The 17746-nt window shown below is 38.1% G+C and overlaps 1 protein-coding gene across 10 annotated transcripts; it reads right to left on the minus strand.

Moving 5' to 3' along the window:
• Nucleotides 1-3070: 3070 nt before the first annotated feature.
• Nucleotides 3071-17746, minus strand: LOC110936431 (glycine-rich RNA-binding protein 4, mitochondrial). 10 transcript variants are annotated; one of them, XM_022178815.2, is made up of 9 exons: nt 17569-17746; nt 8953-9040; nt 8258-8417; nt 7325-7404; nt 5408-5532; nt 4876-4944; nt 4152-4273; nt 3992-4063; nt 3071-3258 (listed from the first exon to the last, which is right to left on the minus strand). In XM_022178815.2, exons 5-9 carry the CDS (start codon nt 5490-5492, stop codon nt 3160-3162), a joined length of 447 nt encoding a protein of 148 aa, XP_022034507.1. In that variant the 5' UTR covers nt 5493-5532; nt 7325-7404; nt 8258-8417; nt 8953-9040; nt 17569-17746; the 3' UTR covers nt 3071-3159. The 10 variants fall into 10 exon arrangements, with proteins under 10 accessions (XP_022034507.1, XP_035844971.1, XP_022034506.1 ...); XM_035989078.1 differs by lacking the exon at nt 8258-8417 and adding an exon at nt 9134-9217 and having other exon boundaries at nt 7325-7400; XM_022178814.2 differs by lacking the exon at nt 8258-8417 and adding an exon at nt 9134-9217.

A 17746-nucleotide genomic window follows, 5' to 3' on the forward strand; every position in this document is an offset into this window, starting at 1 on the left:
TCTCTCAAGGCCCATATGTTGACAACCACTGGTACTGCTCCTCCTACAGTTCTTTTCATTGATGAAATCCCCTCAGATAATGCCAAAAATGGGGAGAAAGTTAAGGAGTGGGTAAAGAGAGGGATTGATAATATATATTGATACAGAATCAAGTGCAATGCTCAGAAAAATTCCCTTGCCAGATGGTAGTAAGAAGGTTGATGTTACCCAGAATGCACTTGATTATGTTGTCATAAGTGTAAAAAGGGATAGAGTGGCAAAGGCCTTGTCAAAATGGAATGAGGAGAAGAAAGCTTTCATGGAGCTGAATGCGCAGGGTTGTTCTGGTGAAAAGGATGTTCAAAATCCTGCTCCTAAAAGAAATCTTACTAAAAAAGTAAGGAAACCCAAGTCCACACCATATAGTCTTCCAAAGCATACTCCAAAACCACTGTCTAAAAGTCACCAACATCAAACCTCCATCCAAACAGTTACTGAAACTCCTGTTGTATCAGCATCTGCTGGTACCTCAGTTGTTACAACAACTGCTCTCACTTCAACACACACCATTACCACTGCCTTACCTCCACCATCAGTTCCTGCCCTAAAGCAGAAGACAGCAGATGTTGAAACATCTGTTGTAATGACAACAGTGGTTGAAACACCAGTTGTTTCAACAGTTGTTAGTCAGTCACAAACCACTGCCACCCAAATCACTCCCACTGTTCCATCCAAAACATCATCAGCCTCTCCTAAAATAAAAAGTAGAAGGGTTATCATTCCAGATGATGATTCTCCATCACCACCACCAACAGCTTCAAAATCCCAAGCACTTGTCACAATTCCAAAACCCATTCCTCTCTCTTCAGCTCAAATCTACAAACCTTTACTTCCTGCAGGTGTTCAATTTCCTCTTGAACTCATAACAGTCAGAGACGAAATTAAGTCTTTCTACTATGAGGATGACCCTGCCAAAAAGAGCTTGCCATCGATTGAAGGATATCCCAGGCCAACTAATATTGAAGAATACTTAAAAATCAAGGCCAAGCAAGCAGAGGATATCTCAATCAAAAACAAACAAGGGAAATCTGATAGAGAGTATCAACAAAACTATCAGTTTCTACTCACACAGGTCAGAGCTTTGGAACAGTTTGCAAAAAATGTATGTCAGCAAATCTCTGAGAAGGCAGATGAGTCCTTGAGAAAAGACTACATTGAAAACATCATGACCTACAAGACATACAAGGGGGAGAAACACATGTACAGAAACTGGACCATTCCTGAGCTTGAAAAAGAAGTAGCCAGGATTAATGAAATGATCAAGAATAAGGTCAAGCAGACTCCCCCTGAAAAATTCAAAAAGGTTGAAGCTGATAAGGCTTTAGAGCTGAAGAGAATGAAAGAGGAGCTGATAATTGCTGAATATGGGTCAAAGAACTTTGTGTCTAAGTGGGGAGAAGCAAGGGTCAGGACCACCTATAAAAGGTTGGAAGAGCTTAGGAGGAAAGATCCAACAGCTCCACAAAAACCTGATTACTCCAAAGCAGGGGTTTCAAAAGGATTATCAAAGCTGCAACCCAAAAGAACCACTGCTCCTGCTGGTACTGCCATCTACAAAAGAAGGAGACAAAGCCAGTTGAGTGCTGAAACAGTTCAAGATATACTTACTGGAAATGCCATTGTGAAAAAGGGCATCTTGTTAATGTTGAAAGAAGAATCTGAACTGGAACAATCTGCAAGTACTGCTCAGCCAGTTATGAACAGGCCAGCATCACCTAATTCCTCAACAAATAAAAATCTCCCAAAAAACCCATCAGGCTCAAAAATACAAAAGTGGAAAACTGATAAACAGACCCACGTATTGACATTGCTCAGGAGTGATGGAGAAGAGAAGAAACTAACAAGGGAACAAGCTCTTGGCCTGAGTCTTGAAGATTTGCAGGATCTCCTTGATCTTCCTCTTAGCAGGGATGATGATGATACAGATGCCTTAACTTTTGAACTACAATTCAAAGGGCAGATAAGGGAACTGTTGTTAAGGCAATAAAAATCTACAATAATGAAGAGTTTTGGCATTATCTGTTCCAGGGGGAGATTGTTGGGATTGAACCCTACCAAAGGAACAGATAATAAAAGCCAAAACTGGATCACAGCAGTAGATTCAGAATAAGCAGATGTTTGGTTGCAAGTCTCTCCCCTTAAAGGTGATTTCAATATCTGCTGACCTCCTATCTGCTGATCATGCAAACCGCTGATCTACAACTGCTGATGAAGACAAAGTCTGATAGAAGAATTAAAGTTCTGCTGCTCAATCTACTGCCACGCTTCAAGCACTGCTGATCATGACAAGTACTGCTGGGATCACAGCAGTAGAAGGATGTAGCAGCAGTTTATATTTGTTTTATGCATTGAGATGTATATCAGTAGTTAGTATGGCAGTGTTTGTATAGATCAGAGGTTAGAGTTTGTTAGGAGGTTAGATGTCACTTTCATGGTGACGTCAGCTTTGATGCTCAGTGGTTTGCAAGTGCCTATAAAGGGAACAGTACTCTGTACTGTTCTGTTTAGCTCTTTCACCATCCTTCTTCTGAACGAACAAACACTGAGCTCGGGCTGAGGGGGAGTTTGCATATCATACTTGCATTGTAATCAAAGTTTAGAAATAAATTTAATCATTTGATTCATTGTTGAAAAAGTATGATTGAAAGCATGTCTTCTGTTTGATTGTGAAAAGTTTGTTTCCATATAATTTCCGCTGCACTACTCTTTCATTTGTTCATTTAATTTCAAACACAAATCACAATCAATCCAAACTCAGATCCTAACAATTCTCACTCTCTTACTCTAAACACACACTTATCCTCAAAACCATTACTTATTCTCACGCCGAAGGTGGTCAGAAGGAGAACCGCCATCTTTTCTTCCTTGTGGCGAGTCACCGGTGTTGTACGTTTTGCAGGATATCTTTGTGAGATCAGCTATTCGACGAGTGAAAGATAGAGATTGAACCGCCAAAACACGAGACGACCAGCTGTGATAGTCTAGTATTATCCAGTGTTTTATAGGCTTTATTATACTATCCAAAGATATATATGTTAGAAATTTGCAAAATGTACTTGATTAAGCTTTATTTAAGAGTTGGTTTCACATGAATTACACAAAGTATACAATGATGCATCATTACACATGATCAAAAGACACTTTGTGATATACATTAAGGTCTTGGCTAGCTTTATCACCTTCATCCTTCCCTTTAGTTATTTGCCGAGACAATTCTCTCTTCACGAAGAGGCACACATCACACACATACGCATTAGCATAAAGCAGACACCACATATATCATAATTAAATTAGACTTTATAACTTTATTACAATAGATAACCTGGCTCAAATCAGCCAACCTTAATTTTATTATAAATTTTTTATGTTAGATGTAAGCCAGTTTTTAACACCCTCTGTGTTACTGAAAAGTAAAACTTCATTTATAATCATATAGCAATACCCGATGTGTTATTGGTTTTGAAATAAAGTGAAAAATATTAATTTTAAAGTTTTTAACACAAACTAATTACTAATTATTTTGAAAATAACTTGAAAATCGGTTCAAACCGCAAAAAAAAAAAAAAAAAAAAAAAAAAAAAAAAAAAAACCAAACCAAACCGGTTAACCGCCAAAGTGGTAAAACTGGCCAGTTCGGTTTGCCGTTTCCTAAAACCATAGCTACGGTCCAGCCTATAATTTCATCAAAACCGAACCTAGAACATCTCTAAGCACATCCCACAATGTATTTTTTTTTTATTAAAATTTATTCTAATATGCCAATGACTTTTCTAGTGAAACGATTTTCTGTTTGTTTTTTATATCGTAAGAGTTTGTTGCTATTGTTTGTTAGATTCAAGCAAATAATTATTAAGTTAATTACATTTCTATTTGGAAATTATATACTTCAAAGTATATAATAATGGGATACTACTCAAGTAAAGTTTGAGGTGTACAAAGAAATAGGCCTGACCTCTAAATACAAATTGCAGGATCCTTCTTTCTTGTTTGCATACTGGATGCGGATATTTCTACCGTCGAGTACCTGATAAGAAGACGTAACACCATAACTAAATCATTATAACGAATTGTTCAGTTATCAACATTAGCAAGAAAATGTATCGAGCATGTACCTGACCATCCATTTCTGCTAAGGCTTTGCTGGCAGAATCTTTAGAAATGAAATGCACAAATCCATATCCTTTTGATTTGCCACTCTTGTGATCACATATAACTTTTGCTGCAAAGATGATGACTTTTGTTTGGAATTAGGATTAACTACTAATCTATTAAGACAAGTAAAGTCAGCAAAATGAGCGGGTTGGGTGCCGGAAACAATTTGCAATTTTGTCAAACAATCAGTATGTGAGGTATGATGATGAAAATAAAAATACTTTTTAATAGAAGTTCTATTTTTTAACAAAGGTTATCTGTATATGATATACACTATTGGAAACTTAAAACACGTTTGACCCGCTCCCTTCTTAGTTTTTTTTTTTTTTTTGGAAAAATTACAAGTTTTGTCCTTTATCTTTATACCACTTTTCAGGCGGTGTCCTTTTTAATGAATGTTGACAGGCGGTGTCCTTTACTAGGTATTTTGTTGCAAGTTTGGTCCTTTACGTAGGTATTTTGTTGCAAGTTTAGTCCTTTACACCCAACAATTAACAAGGTTTTTTTAACTGGGTTGGGTGTAAAGGACTAAACTTGCAACAAAATACCTAGTAAAGGACACCGCCTGTCAACATTCGTTAAAAAGGACACCGCCTGAAAAAGTGGTATAAAGATAAAGGACAAAACTTGTAATTTTTCCTTTTTTTTTTTTGAAGTGTTTAACACGTTAGAGATGTAACATACCTTCAATAATTTCTCCATGCTGCCCAAAAACCTCTTTCAACACAGGTTCATTTGTATCATAGGAAAGGCCTGTGCCCATACATATATTATTACATTACAAAAAATAAGAAATGACAACAAGCATGATGTTCTGCAATATATCTAATAATCCCAAGGACCCAAACTCTTTTTTCAGATTTGTCATGCTTCATAAAAAACATATATTAAGACATGTTTCACTACTACAAACTTGGTTTTGAAAGCGCGGGGCACTCTGAGACGTTTAGGTCCCAAAAGATGAGGCGTGAGGCAATAGATAAGAGCTTCGCGTACATGAGGCATTGCTCTATGTACAACCGGACTCGAATTTCTTCTTATCAAGTAAGCGGCCATTCATAACGTCTTCTGCCCGTATGCTTGTTTTCACAAACCAGCCTCTTACAGACTCCAATTCAGACCCATATGTGCATAACTTGCCGCATCGCGCCTCAGACGTGCTTTTTAAAACCAAGACTACAGTTAAACACATAAAGAGAGAAAAGGGATAAGATACCTCCAACAAAAAGCTTGCTGGAAGAGTGGCGCAACGCCATCCACCTGAATAAATGCGATCTCGGAAACCGATTCACACCCAACATTATGTGCTTGTTTTCGATCCAAATAAGGGAGCAAAGAAACCTAATAAACTCAAGTTAGCAATAGTGAAATTAAGATTGGTTTGTAGTCAGAAATCCAACTCTTTTATTGGTAAACACAAATATGCTTAAAATCAACTTATGAGGTAAATGATTCAGTATCACTAAAGGGTGTACCTATTGGCACACCCAAATGCCTATATGCACACCAAAAAGAGCTTTTTTGTCCTATATGCACACCCTGCAGTGTCGAGCTGTGGCCAAAGCGCGGCGTTTTGGTCCGGTTAACCAGACAAAAGACTGACGGGTGTCTGATGGGTCTGTTGACCGGATCAAAAACGCCGAGCTTAGGCCGCATTTTGGTCCTGTCAACCAGACAAAAGACTGACTGGGGTGTCTGGTTGACAGGACCAAAACGCGACCAAAGCTCGACGTTTTGGTCCGGTCAACAGACCCGTCAGACACCCGTCAGTCGTGTCTGGTTGACAGGACCAAAACGCGGCCTAAGCTCGGCGTTTTTGATCCGGTCAACAGACCCATCAGACACCCGTCAGTCTTTATCTGGTTGACCGGACCAAAACGTTGCGCTTTGGCCACAGCTCGACACTGCAGGGTGTGCATATAGGACAAAAAGGCCCTTTTTGGGCTGACTAAAATAGTCTCCCCCTTACTAAATATTTGTACTATCGGAAGAAAAGTTTACACTTTCTTGCCTGTAAATTCATAACAACATGAAATCTTCTAAGGTACAATCTCTTAAAGCACAAAAAGTACAAGTTATAGATTCTCCATACATGAATAGAGTTTCCTACATACAGATTGCATCGACCGACAGTCAATGATACAATGCATTGTTTGAGAAACATGTGAAGGAGTGATCTACCATGGTTTACATTCAATTCAATTTACAAGCCCTAATCCCCCTTTGTTAAATCCAACCCTTCGTCACGCTTCCGACACGGGCTTTGGGCCTGACCAATTTACCCATTTCTCCTTTCATAATGGTTGGCCCAGCTACAGTTCGCCTAAAAATAAGCCATTTTTTGTTTCTTAAGAGGGGCGGCACCTCCCTTCCTTTTGTAGTGGGTACTATTTATAGCATAGTTGTTGATATGTTGATAGCAAATAGCAACCAGTTACCTATAGGCTACGTAGCGAATAGCGACAAATAGCGACGGCTATTTTATAAATAGCGATTACACTAGAAAAAGAATTTTGAAAATATTTATATGTATATTACATCAAAATACCCTTGTATATATGCTATTTTACATGTATATTTAACAAAAACCTATAAATCCAGCTATTTTATAGCTATATCTAATTGATATTAACATGCAAATAAAGAAAAACCCTAACTGTCGCTAAGTTCGCTATTGATCGCTAAGACCCATATAGCGACACTTGGTCGCATGGCTACATAGCGCGCTATAGTGGTCGCTATAGCCGCTATTAACAACTATGATTTATAGAGGTGGAGAAATTAAAAAAACCGATTAGATAGTCCAAATATGACTCCGGTAACTTTCTTTCGGGTTTTCTTTTTATAACTTGCAATGAATTATGATTTTGGGTTTTCTTTTTATGCAGTATTTTTATAACTTGCAATGAATTATGAAAGGGCAGTCCAGGGTCGGCTCAACCTTTTTGGTGCCCTAAAGCAAAGTCTAAAAACTGGGCCCTTTTGTTAAAAGATTATTATTTTGCTTATGATTTAATAAATAATATTATGGTTGTTTGAAGCATTCAAGGGCTTGGATTTATGATTGATTATAAAGTGGTAAAATAGTTGACCCGAAACCTTGCAACATTATGAGAACATAAATTTGAAGTACCTGGTGGTTAATGCATTGATATCATAAGCATGTTGATACACTAGAGAACATTTGTGTTCCTGGAAATGTTAATTCACTGCCTATAACAAATAACAAATTAAAACATCTTTTTAGAAAGTAAACTTAAGCAAAGGTATAAGACCAGAAAAAAAAAAAAGACTCATGACAATAGTGCATAAAAAACTCATAATTTGGGAAAGAGCATATTAAAAAAAACCTGCATACTGGTTTGGAACGTAAAGTCCTAAAATATTTACTTTTTTCCCAGAAAACAAAACCACGATTTTGTTATTTGTCACCCAAATGCGGCTAAAAAAGAAACAAGGAAAAATTACAAGTTTTGTCCTTTATCTTTATACCACTTTTCATGCGGTGTCCTTTTAAACGAATGTTGACAGGCGGTGTCCTTTACTAGGTATTTTGTTGCAATTTAGTCCTTTACACCTAACCCAGTTAAAAAATCCTGTTAATTGTTGGGTGTAAAGGACTAAACTTGCAACAAAATACCTAGTAAAGGACACCGCCTGTCAACAATTAACAGGGTTTTTTTAACTGGGTTGGGTGTAAAGGACTAAACTTGCAACAAAATACCTAGTAAAGGACACCGCCTATCAACATTTGTTAAAAAGGACACCGCCTGAAAAGTGGTATAAAGATAAAAAACAAAACTTGTAATTTTTCCAAGAAACAAACCTTAGCCAGTTACTTAAATATCATAACTCGAGCATCAAAATAAGTTATAATATATTAGAATTTGGTTCATACGTCAAAAGAAAAAGACAATGTTACCTCCGAATAGCATATGCATTTGGGTTTCAACTAGAATCTATACAAACTCAAAATGAGCATTAAACATTTGTGGATAGTAACATATGTACAACTGCAAATTACTTTAGCTAGATTTTTGGATGAGAAAAAAACATAATAGTGTACCTTTTAAGTCTTAACTACTTCTCTACGAAATCAGCAGTCAAAACAGATTGTCAACAGGCCATAGTTATTAAAGGCGCTAGGCGCACTCAAGGCGCTTAGGCTCCGCCCAAGGCCTAGGCGAAAGGCGCAAAAAAAGCGTGGGCCCGAGATAAAAAGCGCACTAACATATAAAAATTTAAAATACATTATGTAATGGAAAATAACACCTTCTTCAAATACCAAAATATTCGAATACCATAATCTTCAACATAAAGTACCAAATCGGATGTGTGACAACAAAATTCAGATTTCAATCAATAAAAAAAACTTTATAAGTTGGTAAAACAGAGAACTAAAGGTCAACATAGTTATATCTATAAATTAATTAATTGAGAAATACTAAGTTCGATAAGAAAAACTTTATATGCAGAATTAGATAGGAAACAAAAACACTACATTGTGTATGCAAAATCAGAACTACACTGCAAAATATGAGGAGTTTACAAAGTATAAAAATAATATCCCTATTTATCAAGGAACATGTAGAATTAAATCAGAAATATACTAATGTGGATTTAAAGAATTCGAACTGAGATCTGGATTATTAGAGATACAATCGGCTGGAAATCTCCCTATAAATACTCCAGAACATCAGGAATTTACAAATTAAAAAAATGTTAATCAGGAATTTAGTATTAATTGTGCGCTAAAATTACCTAGGAATCAGGAGCGCAATGAATGCGCGTCGCTCAAAAAATTCGCCTAGGCGCCAAAAGCGTGCGCTTTTGATAACATGCAACAGGCCTAGATTATCAAACAGAAAAGTGATTATTGTCAAACAAAATAATCGGAAAACACACAGAAAAGGTTATAAAACAGAAAACCATAACAGTATACCTTCGAACAAAAAAGCTTCCGTTGATAATTATGATTGCAAAGCACAACAAAACAACTTCTATTGACGATTTTGACTGACCCAAACTGCTAATCAAAACAAAACTTCGATTTCTATTTCGATATTGAGGGCTTGTTTGGCTAAGCTTATTTAACTCAAAAAGAACTTACTGACTTATGACTTTTTGAAAAAGAGTTTTTAGAAAAGTGTTTGGATTAGCTTATGGGGTGGGAAAAGCCAATAAGTCAATAGGTTGTTTTTTAAAAAGTGTTTAGCTTAGATTATTCATGTAAAATGACTAAAAGGGACATTCTTTTATAAGTCAATAGGTTGTTTTTTAAAAAGTGTTTAGCTTAGATTATTCATGTAAAATGACTAAAAGGGACATTCTTTTATAAGTCAATAAGTTGTTTTTTAAAAAGTGTTTGGCTTAGCTTTTTTGTTTCTCTTCCCTTCCTAATAAAATGTTTAATTTAAGAAAAAAAAACCTACAAATACAAGATCAATATTCCTAAGAGAAAATCACGAAAATGGCCACTGCAACGCCGTTTTTTCAGTTTTAGCCAATGGGCACCCCTCGACGAGCCGTTTCAGCATGCTGAAACGGCACAAGATTTCTTTTAAACGGCCAGCCAACCGTTGAGTGCCACGTGTCCGACAAAGCCTGTAACGGCTTGAGCTTGCTGCAGTCCACGCCACGTGTCCGACCAAGGTTGAAAGATCTTAGCCAAGCCGTTACAATCGGCTCATGTTGAAAGATCTTAGCCAAGTTCCTTCAACGAGCCAAGCCGTGTTCTTAGGTTGTCGCCGAGCCGTTACCGTACACACATGGACCCCACTTCTGCCAGCCGAGCCGTTTCAATCCAATGTGTGTGCCGTCTCAACTGCTCCGAGCCGGTACAGCTGCCTCCGAGCCGGTACAGCTGCTCCGAGCCGTTTCAATATATGGTTCGAGCCGTTTCCACTGCTCTGAGCCGTTTCAATGCTTTACTTTATAGATTTATATTTGTCTGTTTTTTTCTGTGTGTTTGTGCAACAGATTTATCTAAAGTTATCAAAACATTTAGCTTTTGTAGAAGGTACTTACCAACTTAAAATTATGAAGATTCGTTTGGTTGTATACAGCGGCGGAAAGTGGGAAATCGTTAACGGAAAGTTGGAGTATGTTGCTGATGCTGATTCAAGTAGACGTGGTTTGGAAATTGAAGCCGACCTTTCATACACTGCTCTTCTAAGTAAAGTGTCAAACATGTGTAGTTCTACAAACATTACGAAGTTATCGTATCGGTTGTCTTCCTTTAGTGATCCAATCGATATAATAAACGATGAAGATCTTGCAATATTTTATAATTTTGCTATGGAAAATATTTTTGAAATTTATAAATTATATGTTGTTGAAGGGTTTTGTGCTGGGTCATCTAGTTTTTCACCAACCCAAAAAACCTTGACCGATTAGCATGAGGAGACATATCCTCGTGCCGTCAGCTTCGTTAATGTTCTCGAACATAGTCATTATTCTCCCAAAATTAACAGTTGATCCAGGTTCAAAATATCTGTTCCTAAATGAGTTCGGATGATCTATAGGTGACCAAGAAGTGTGCCCAAAACGTAGCCCCGTTATTAAACAAAACTGTTTAGGGGTGAATGTAAATAGCTGCCCTCGTAATCTATACGAAATAGTACCAAGACGGGGAAACGGAGTCGGTATTTGTAGTTGTGCAACGCCATATAAAAGAAGGCTATCACATATGGTGCACCTATTGTCTAAATATGGACCGAAACACGTCTGCCTAATAGCTGTTTCAATCGCCGGAGTCATCACGTCACGCAAAGATTTTAAAACCAACCACTTTTCTCGTACTTTAATGGTTATTTGCTATATAAGAAGAAAAAAATAAAAATAGAACACGAATTCAAATAAAAATCTTATCTTTTATTCAATAATCCGCAAGCATTTTACCGGGCATGAGGGGGGGTCCATGAAAGCTTCTTCCATCTCTTGGTCGTTTGGCATGTTCCCGAAATCATTTGGCATGTTCTCGTGTCGGTTGAAGTCCATAGTGGGGGGGGGGGGCACAACTAATGTCGAAGAAGTGTGATTAGTGGTCCCAGACGGGTCAACGATCTTTCGGATCTTCAAAGTTTGGGTCTTCAAGTGCTTTGCTTTGCTCCAAAGTGGAGAAAAGTTTCAAAGTGGGTTCAAAGTGTTTGTCACATGGGAGGAAACGGCTTTCTTCATTTGATTGTCATAGATGTTTTCGTGTATCAAAGGCAAGAAATATTTATGAAATCTCACGTATCTGATAGTGTAAAAGACGTGTTCCTGGGCTTTAGTTATCAAATTAGCTTTTGATATTGTTTCTCATATTGGAGTGTCTTTCTCTTCAGAAATTCCACCTCTACTTACCCAGTGAGTGTGGATGGAACTTTCGAGCAAAAGACACATCTTTATCATTGCTACAAGTGTTTTGACTCGAATTCCAGAAGAAGAGATTTGATTCACTCCAAACTTTCAATTTGCTCTCGGGGAGGTTCCGAGTCCTAAGCAGCTGTTTGGCGAAGTTATGTTGTTATCTGAAGACTGCTTGCTTGGAGACCGAGCTTTTTTCTCTACTAGCCGTTTCAGCGGTTATGAGAAATTCTGTGGATGAAATTGAATCACTTTACTAGCCGTTTCAGCGGTTTGACGAAGTTATGTTTGTATTTTTACATGTTATATCTTTTATATAACTTGTATTAAATAATAATAATAGTTACTTGTTTTTCATAGGATATATAATTGGGCTGTTTATGTGTTTGGGCTGTTCATTTTAAATAATTTTAAATTTGTTTGGGCTGTTTATGTGTTTGGGTCGTTCACTTTTAATAATTTTAATTCTGTTTTGGGCTTTTTATATGGTTGGGCAGTTCACTTAACAAGTTAACGGAAAAATAAATAAATACATAAACACCCGTTGCCGTTCCAAGTTCCCACGTAACAGCTACCTGTTGCCGTTCCAAGTTTACCCACTATATAAACACCCTCACCACTCCATTTCACCACGCCGTCCCCATTCAAAAATCTTCACCGTTTTCAACAGAATTCTTATCCGGCTCCGTCAACGACTCACATGACAACTTCTTGGACAGACGTTGAAGACATCGCTTTGTGCGAAGCATGGGAGGAGGCAATGACCAATCCTCCACCACGCGGACAGGGTGGGCTTTGGCTTCGGGTTCAACAGATTTTTGCCCAGCTTCGTGATCCGGACCATAACCGGATCGTCGACGCCTTATCGTCCAGGTTTCGGGTGGTGCGGTTGGAATGTGAGAGGTTTGACCGCTATTTCAAGAAGGTGGAGAGAGAAATGTCGGACCTTGTTGAGGACGATCAGAAGGAGGTGGCGCTGATCAACAACCGTCATGACGAGGGACATGAATTCAAGCATGTCTCGGAGTGGGAGGCAATTAGGATTTGGTTTTTAGATTTTTTTTTATTATGTTTTGTTTACTTTTTTTATGTTTATGTTTAATGTTTACGTTATTAATATAAAAAAAAAATTGTTTCGTTAAAAAATTTTGGCTCCTATAAAAAATATCTTATAAAATTTTGGCTCTTATAAAATTTTGTCTCGTTTAAAAAATTTGGGCTTAAATTTATGTTTTATAATATTCGAATTTCGTTTCCAAATTCGAAACCCACCCTTCGGTCCTGTATAAAACTCACCACTTCGTTTGTTAACGGAGTCAAATATTATAAAACATAGACTGATTGGTCGAGATATGGCAATGTCGGGTTGGCTGTCAATTAGTGAGGAAGGAAGGAAAGAACGGAGGTCAACACGGGTTCGATCCATTAAGGGGCCGGTTCTTTAAAGAAGAACCCCCCTTTTTATCCGTTTTTGAACTTCCAACGAGTGTATAAGATTAATTAAGGTAAGAATTCTATCAGCTCCTATTAGAAGGATAAACTGGTTAAGACGTTATGGTTTCATACGAAGGGCGCGGGTTCGATCCATGAAGGGGCCGGTTCTTTAAAGAAGAACCCCCCTTTTTATCCGTTTTTGAACTTCCAACGAGTGTATAAGATTAATTAAGGTAAGAATTCTATCAGCTCCTATTAGGAGGATCTATTAGGAGGATAAACTGGTTAAGACGTTACGGTTTCATACGAAGGGCGCGAGTTCGATCCATGAAGGGGCTGGTTCTTTAAAGAAGAACCCCCCTTTTTATCCGTTTTTGTAAAATTTTCAGTTTAGGCCCCTAAAGTTTCAGAAGTTTACTAACTGATCTAACTGAATTTTATTAACCTAGTTAGTCTTTATATAGGATATTTAACTAACTTAGTTAATTTGATTATTAATAACTAATTAACCAAGTTAGCTAACCTTGTTAACTTTATTAACTTAACAAAATTAATTTTATCAATTAATTCTTTTTATTATTTAACTATTATTATTTAACTTTATTAATTATTTTAATTAATTAAAATATTAATTAATAAATTTTATAATTATTTGTTTTAAACTAGCTTTGGGTAATTCACCGAATTAACGTACAAACTTGGTAAGGATTGTTTCGAGGACTGAAATTAGGATATCTTTCCACTGTTTTCAAATGTTTGAACTTGTTTAACGTGTTTTCAAACGTGATAAATTTGTGCACACATAACATACAAGTATGACAAGAATATGATCAAAACAAGTGACTAATTAGTTATTAAATCACAGTGTTGGACCAAATATTATAAAATAAAACATTCTATAAAACGTTGTGGGCTCTTTGGCCCAAACATTATAGCGTGTTTGGGTCGTTCACTTTTATAATTTTAAACTGTTTGGGCCGTCCAAACATGTTTATATATAGCGTGTGGGCTGTTTTGGCCAAAATATGTTTATAAAACTTAATGTGTAAAAAGAGTTAAAAAACTAAATTCACGGTTCATATAGACAAACGGTTAAAAGTCATACATTAAGTTGCACGATACAACCTAAATATTACAAATTCATTTCGTGAATTACAGATAAATTTTTAAAGTTTCAAACACTGAAAGGTGTTCAAAGTCCTCGTCGTGAAGTATTGCGTAGTCGAGCAGGGCCTCTTCAACGACCTCTTTTTCTTCCATGTTCGAATTAGTTTTTGCACCTTCCTAAAAAACGGTTACATTTAAAGCGTAGAAAAGAAAGACGAGTCGTCAAGGCCTCGACACTTCGGGACGTCTCTTGTAAGAAAATATTTTGCGATCTTATTTAACATGAAATTTTTTTTGAAAAAAATATTTTTTTAAGAGGTTTCATCACACACCTTTCAATAAAGCTACTGCCCGAGCCGTTACAAGAAACTGCCCGAGCCGTTTCAATGCACGTGCTCCAACATAGTAAAAAGTCAAGCCTTTACCGTTTCATGCTTGTGCCGTTTCAGCAATGCCGAGCCGTTTCCGCTGCATGGTTCCGCTGTCACGTCAGTCCTTATTCGAGCCGTTTCAGAAAACTGTCCAAGCCGTTTCAGTTGCTTTTTATGGCGTTTCCAACATATGGCCAAGCCCTTTGACTGTGCGTGTTCCAATAAAGTATTGTTCCCCGTCAGACGACATTCAAGTAGGGTCAACAAGAACGAGTAGTCGTTTCCTCCCATGTGACAAACACTTTGAACCCACTTTGAAACTTTTCTCCACTTTGGAGCAAAGCAAAGCACTTGAAGACCCAAACTTTGAAGATCCGAAAGATCGTTGACCCGTCTAGGACCACTAATCACACTTCTTCGACATTAGTTGTGGCCCCCCCACTATGGACTTCAACTGACACGAGAACATGCCAAATGATTTCGGGAACATGCCAAACGACCAAGAGATGGAAGAAGCTTTCATGGACCCCCCTTCATGCCCGGTAAAATGCTTGCGGATTATTGAATAAAAGATAAGATTTTTATTTGAATTCGTATTCTATTTTTATTCTTTTTCTTCTTATATAGCAAATAACCATTAAAGTACGAGAAAAGTGGTTGGTTTTAAAATCTTTGCGTGACGTGATGACTCCGGCGATTGAAACAGCTATTAGGTAGACGTGTTTCGGTCCATATTTAGACAATAGGTGCACCATATGTGATAGCCTTCTTTTATATGGCGTTGCACACCTACAAATACCGACTCCGTTTCCCCGTCTTGGTATTTCGTATAGATTACGAGGGCAGCTATTTACATTCACCCCTAAACAGTTTTGTTTAATAACGGGGCTACGTTTTGGGCACACTTCTTGGTCACCTATAGACCATCCGAACTCATTTAGGAACAAATATTTTGAACCTGGATCAACTGTTAATTTTGGGAGAATAATGACTATGTTCGAGAACATTAACGAAGCTGACGGCACGAGGATATGTCTCCTCATGCTAATCGGTCAAGGTTTTTTGGGTTGGTGAAAAACTAGATGACCCAGCACAAAACCCTTCAACAACATATAATTTATAAATTTCAAAAATATTTTCCATAGCAAAATTATAAAACATTGCAAGATCTTCATCGTTTATTATATCGACTGGATCACTAAAGGAAGACAACCGATACGATAACTTCGTAATGTTTGTAGAACTACACATGTTTGACACTTTACTTAGAAAAGCAGTGTATGAAAGGTTGGGTTCAATTTCTAAACCACGTCTACTTGAATCAGCATCAGCAACATACTCCAACTTTCCGTTAACGATTTCCCACTTTCCGCCGCTGTATACAACCAAACGAATCTTCATAATTTTAAGTTGGTAAGTACCTTCTACACAAGCTAAATGTTTTGATAACTTTAGATAAATCTGTTGCACAAACACCCAGAAAAAAACAGACAAATATAAATCTATAAAGTAAAGCATTGAAACGACTCGGAGCAGTGGAAACGGCTCGAACCATATATTGAAACGGCTCGGAGCAGCTGTACCGGCTTGGAGGCAGCTGTACCGGCTCGGAGCAGTTGAGACGGCACACACATTGGATTGAAACGGCTCGGCTGGCAGAAGTGGGGTCCATGTGTGTACGGTAACGGCTCGGCTACAACCTAAGAACACGTCTTGGCTCGTTGAAGGAACTCGGCGGCTAAGATCTTTCCACATGAGCCGATTGTAACGGCTTGGCTAAGATCTTTCAACCTTGGTCGGACACGTGGTGTGGACTGCAGCAAGCTCAAGCCGTTACAGGCTTTGTCGGACACGTGGCACTCAACGGTTGGCTGGCCGTTTAAAAGAAATCTTGTGTCGTTTCAGCATGCTGAAACGGGTCGTCGAGGGGTGTCCATTGGCCAAAATTGAAAATACGGTGTTGCAGTGGCCATTTTCGTGATTTTCCCCACAAAAAAAAAAACAAGTGGGTAAATATATAGTGGGAACAGACGGTCAAACGGCTCGAACATCACGTTGACCCGACTCGAAGTATAGGTTGAACCGTCATTAGACAGCTGTACCGGCTCGGAGCCAGTTGAAACGGCTCGGAGTAGTGGAAACGGCTCGAACCATATATTGAAACGGCTCGGAGCAGTTGTACCGGCTCGGAGCAGTTGAGACGGCACACACATTGGGGCGAAACGGCTCGGAGGCAGCTGTAACGGCTTGGCTGGCAGAAGTGGGGTCCATGTGTGTACGGTAACGGCTCGGCTACAATCTAAGAACACGGCTTGGCTCGTTGAAGGAACTCGGCTAAGATCTTTCAACATGAGCCGATTGTAACGGCTTGGCTAAGATCTTTCAACCTTGGTCGGACACGTGGCGTGGACTGCAGCAAGCTCAAGCCGTTACAGGCTTTGTCGGACACGTGGCACTCAACGGTTGGCTTGCCGTTTAAAGGAAATCTTGTGTTGTTTCAGCAAAACGGCTCGTCGAGGGGTGTCAATTGGCCAAAATTGAAAAAACGGCGTTGCAGTGGCCATTTTCGTGATTTTCCCTATTCCTAATCTAAAACATACAATCTGACCATACAACTTGATTAAAGTGACTACATTTACATAGAATGGCAAAGTAAAACCAAAACAAAACTATGTGTAAAACGTATAGATCAGTGCTTATTACTCCTTGGTATGTCTCCACCAACCACATAACCGCCTTGATTCACTTCTCGTGTATCTTCACCTATCAGTGCGCTACAATCACCTCAAATATCCCTTCTTACTTAAGTTATCACTTTTGTAATCATTGGACTCAAAAACCTGATACAATTTCTAATTATATTTTCTCACACAGATTTTCAACCAATCATGTAACTTCCATTTCATTTCAATTAATATAATTAGCACTTAATTCAACCAAAAAAAGTCTCTAAATCCCCAATCTTTCAAAACTGCATTGCATAAAACACACTACCAATAATTTAACTGCAAGTGTTTTCTTAACCCTATAAATTAAAATTAAAATATTAAAATAAATCAACAATGTAAAATCCCTACAGATCAAAATATCAAATCAATCAAACAAACAATCTGACCTTAGCGGATCAAGGAGCAGAGGACGTGAAAGCGATGTCTAGGAGCCGGAACTGGCGTCGCCGGAGCTGTAGCTGGAGTCGCCGGAGCTGGATACGGTTGTTGTGAAGAAGTCGCTGTGGAGAACTGGCGGCTGTGGAGAAAAGAAACAGCAGCAGGCACATGGGTAATTTTGTTTTT

The sequence above is a fragment of the Helianthus annuus genome, chromosome 4 (assembly GCF_002127325.2).
Source record: "Helianthus annuus cultivar XRQ/B chromosome 4, HanXRQr2.0-SUNRISE, whole genome shotgun sequence".
Classification (NCBI taxonomy): Eukaryota; Viridiplantae; Streptophyta; class Magnoliopsida; order Asterales; family Asteraceae; genus Helianthus; species Helianthus annuus.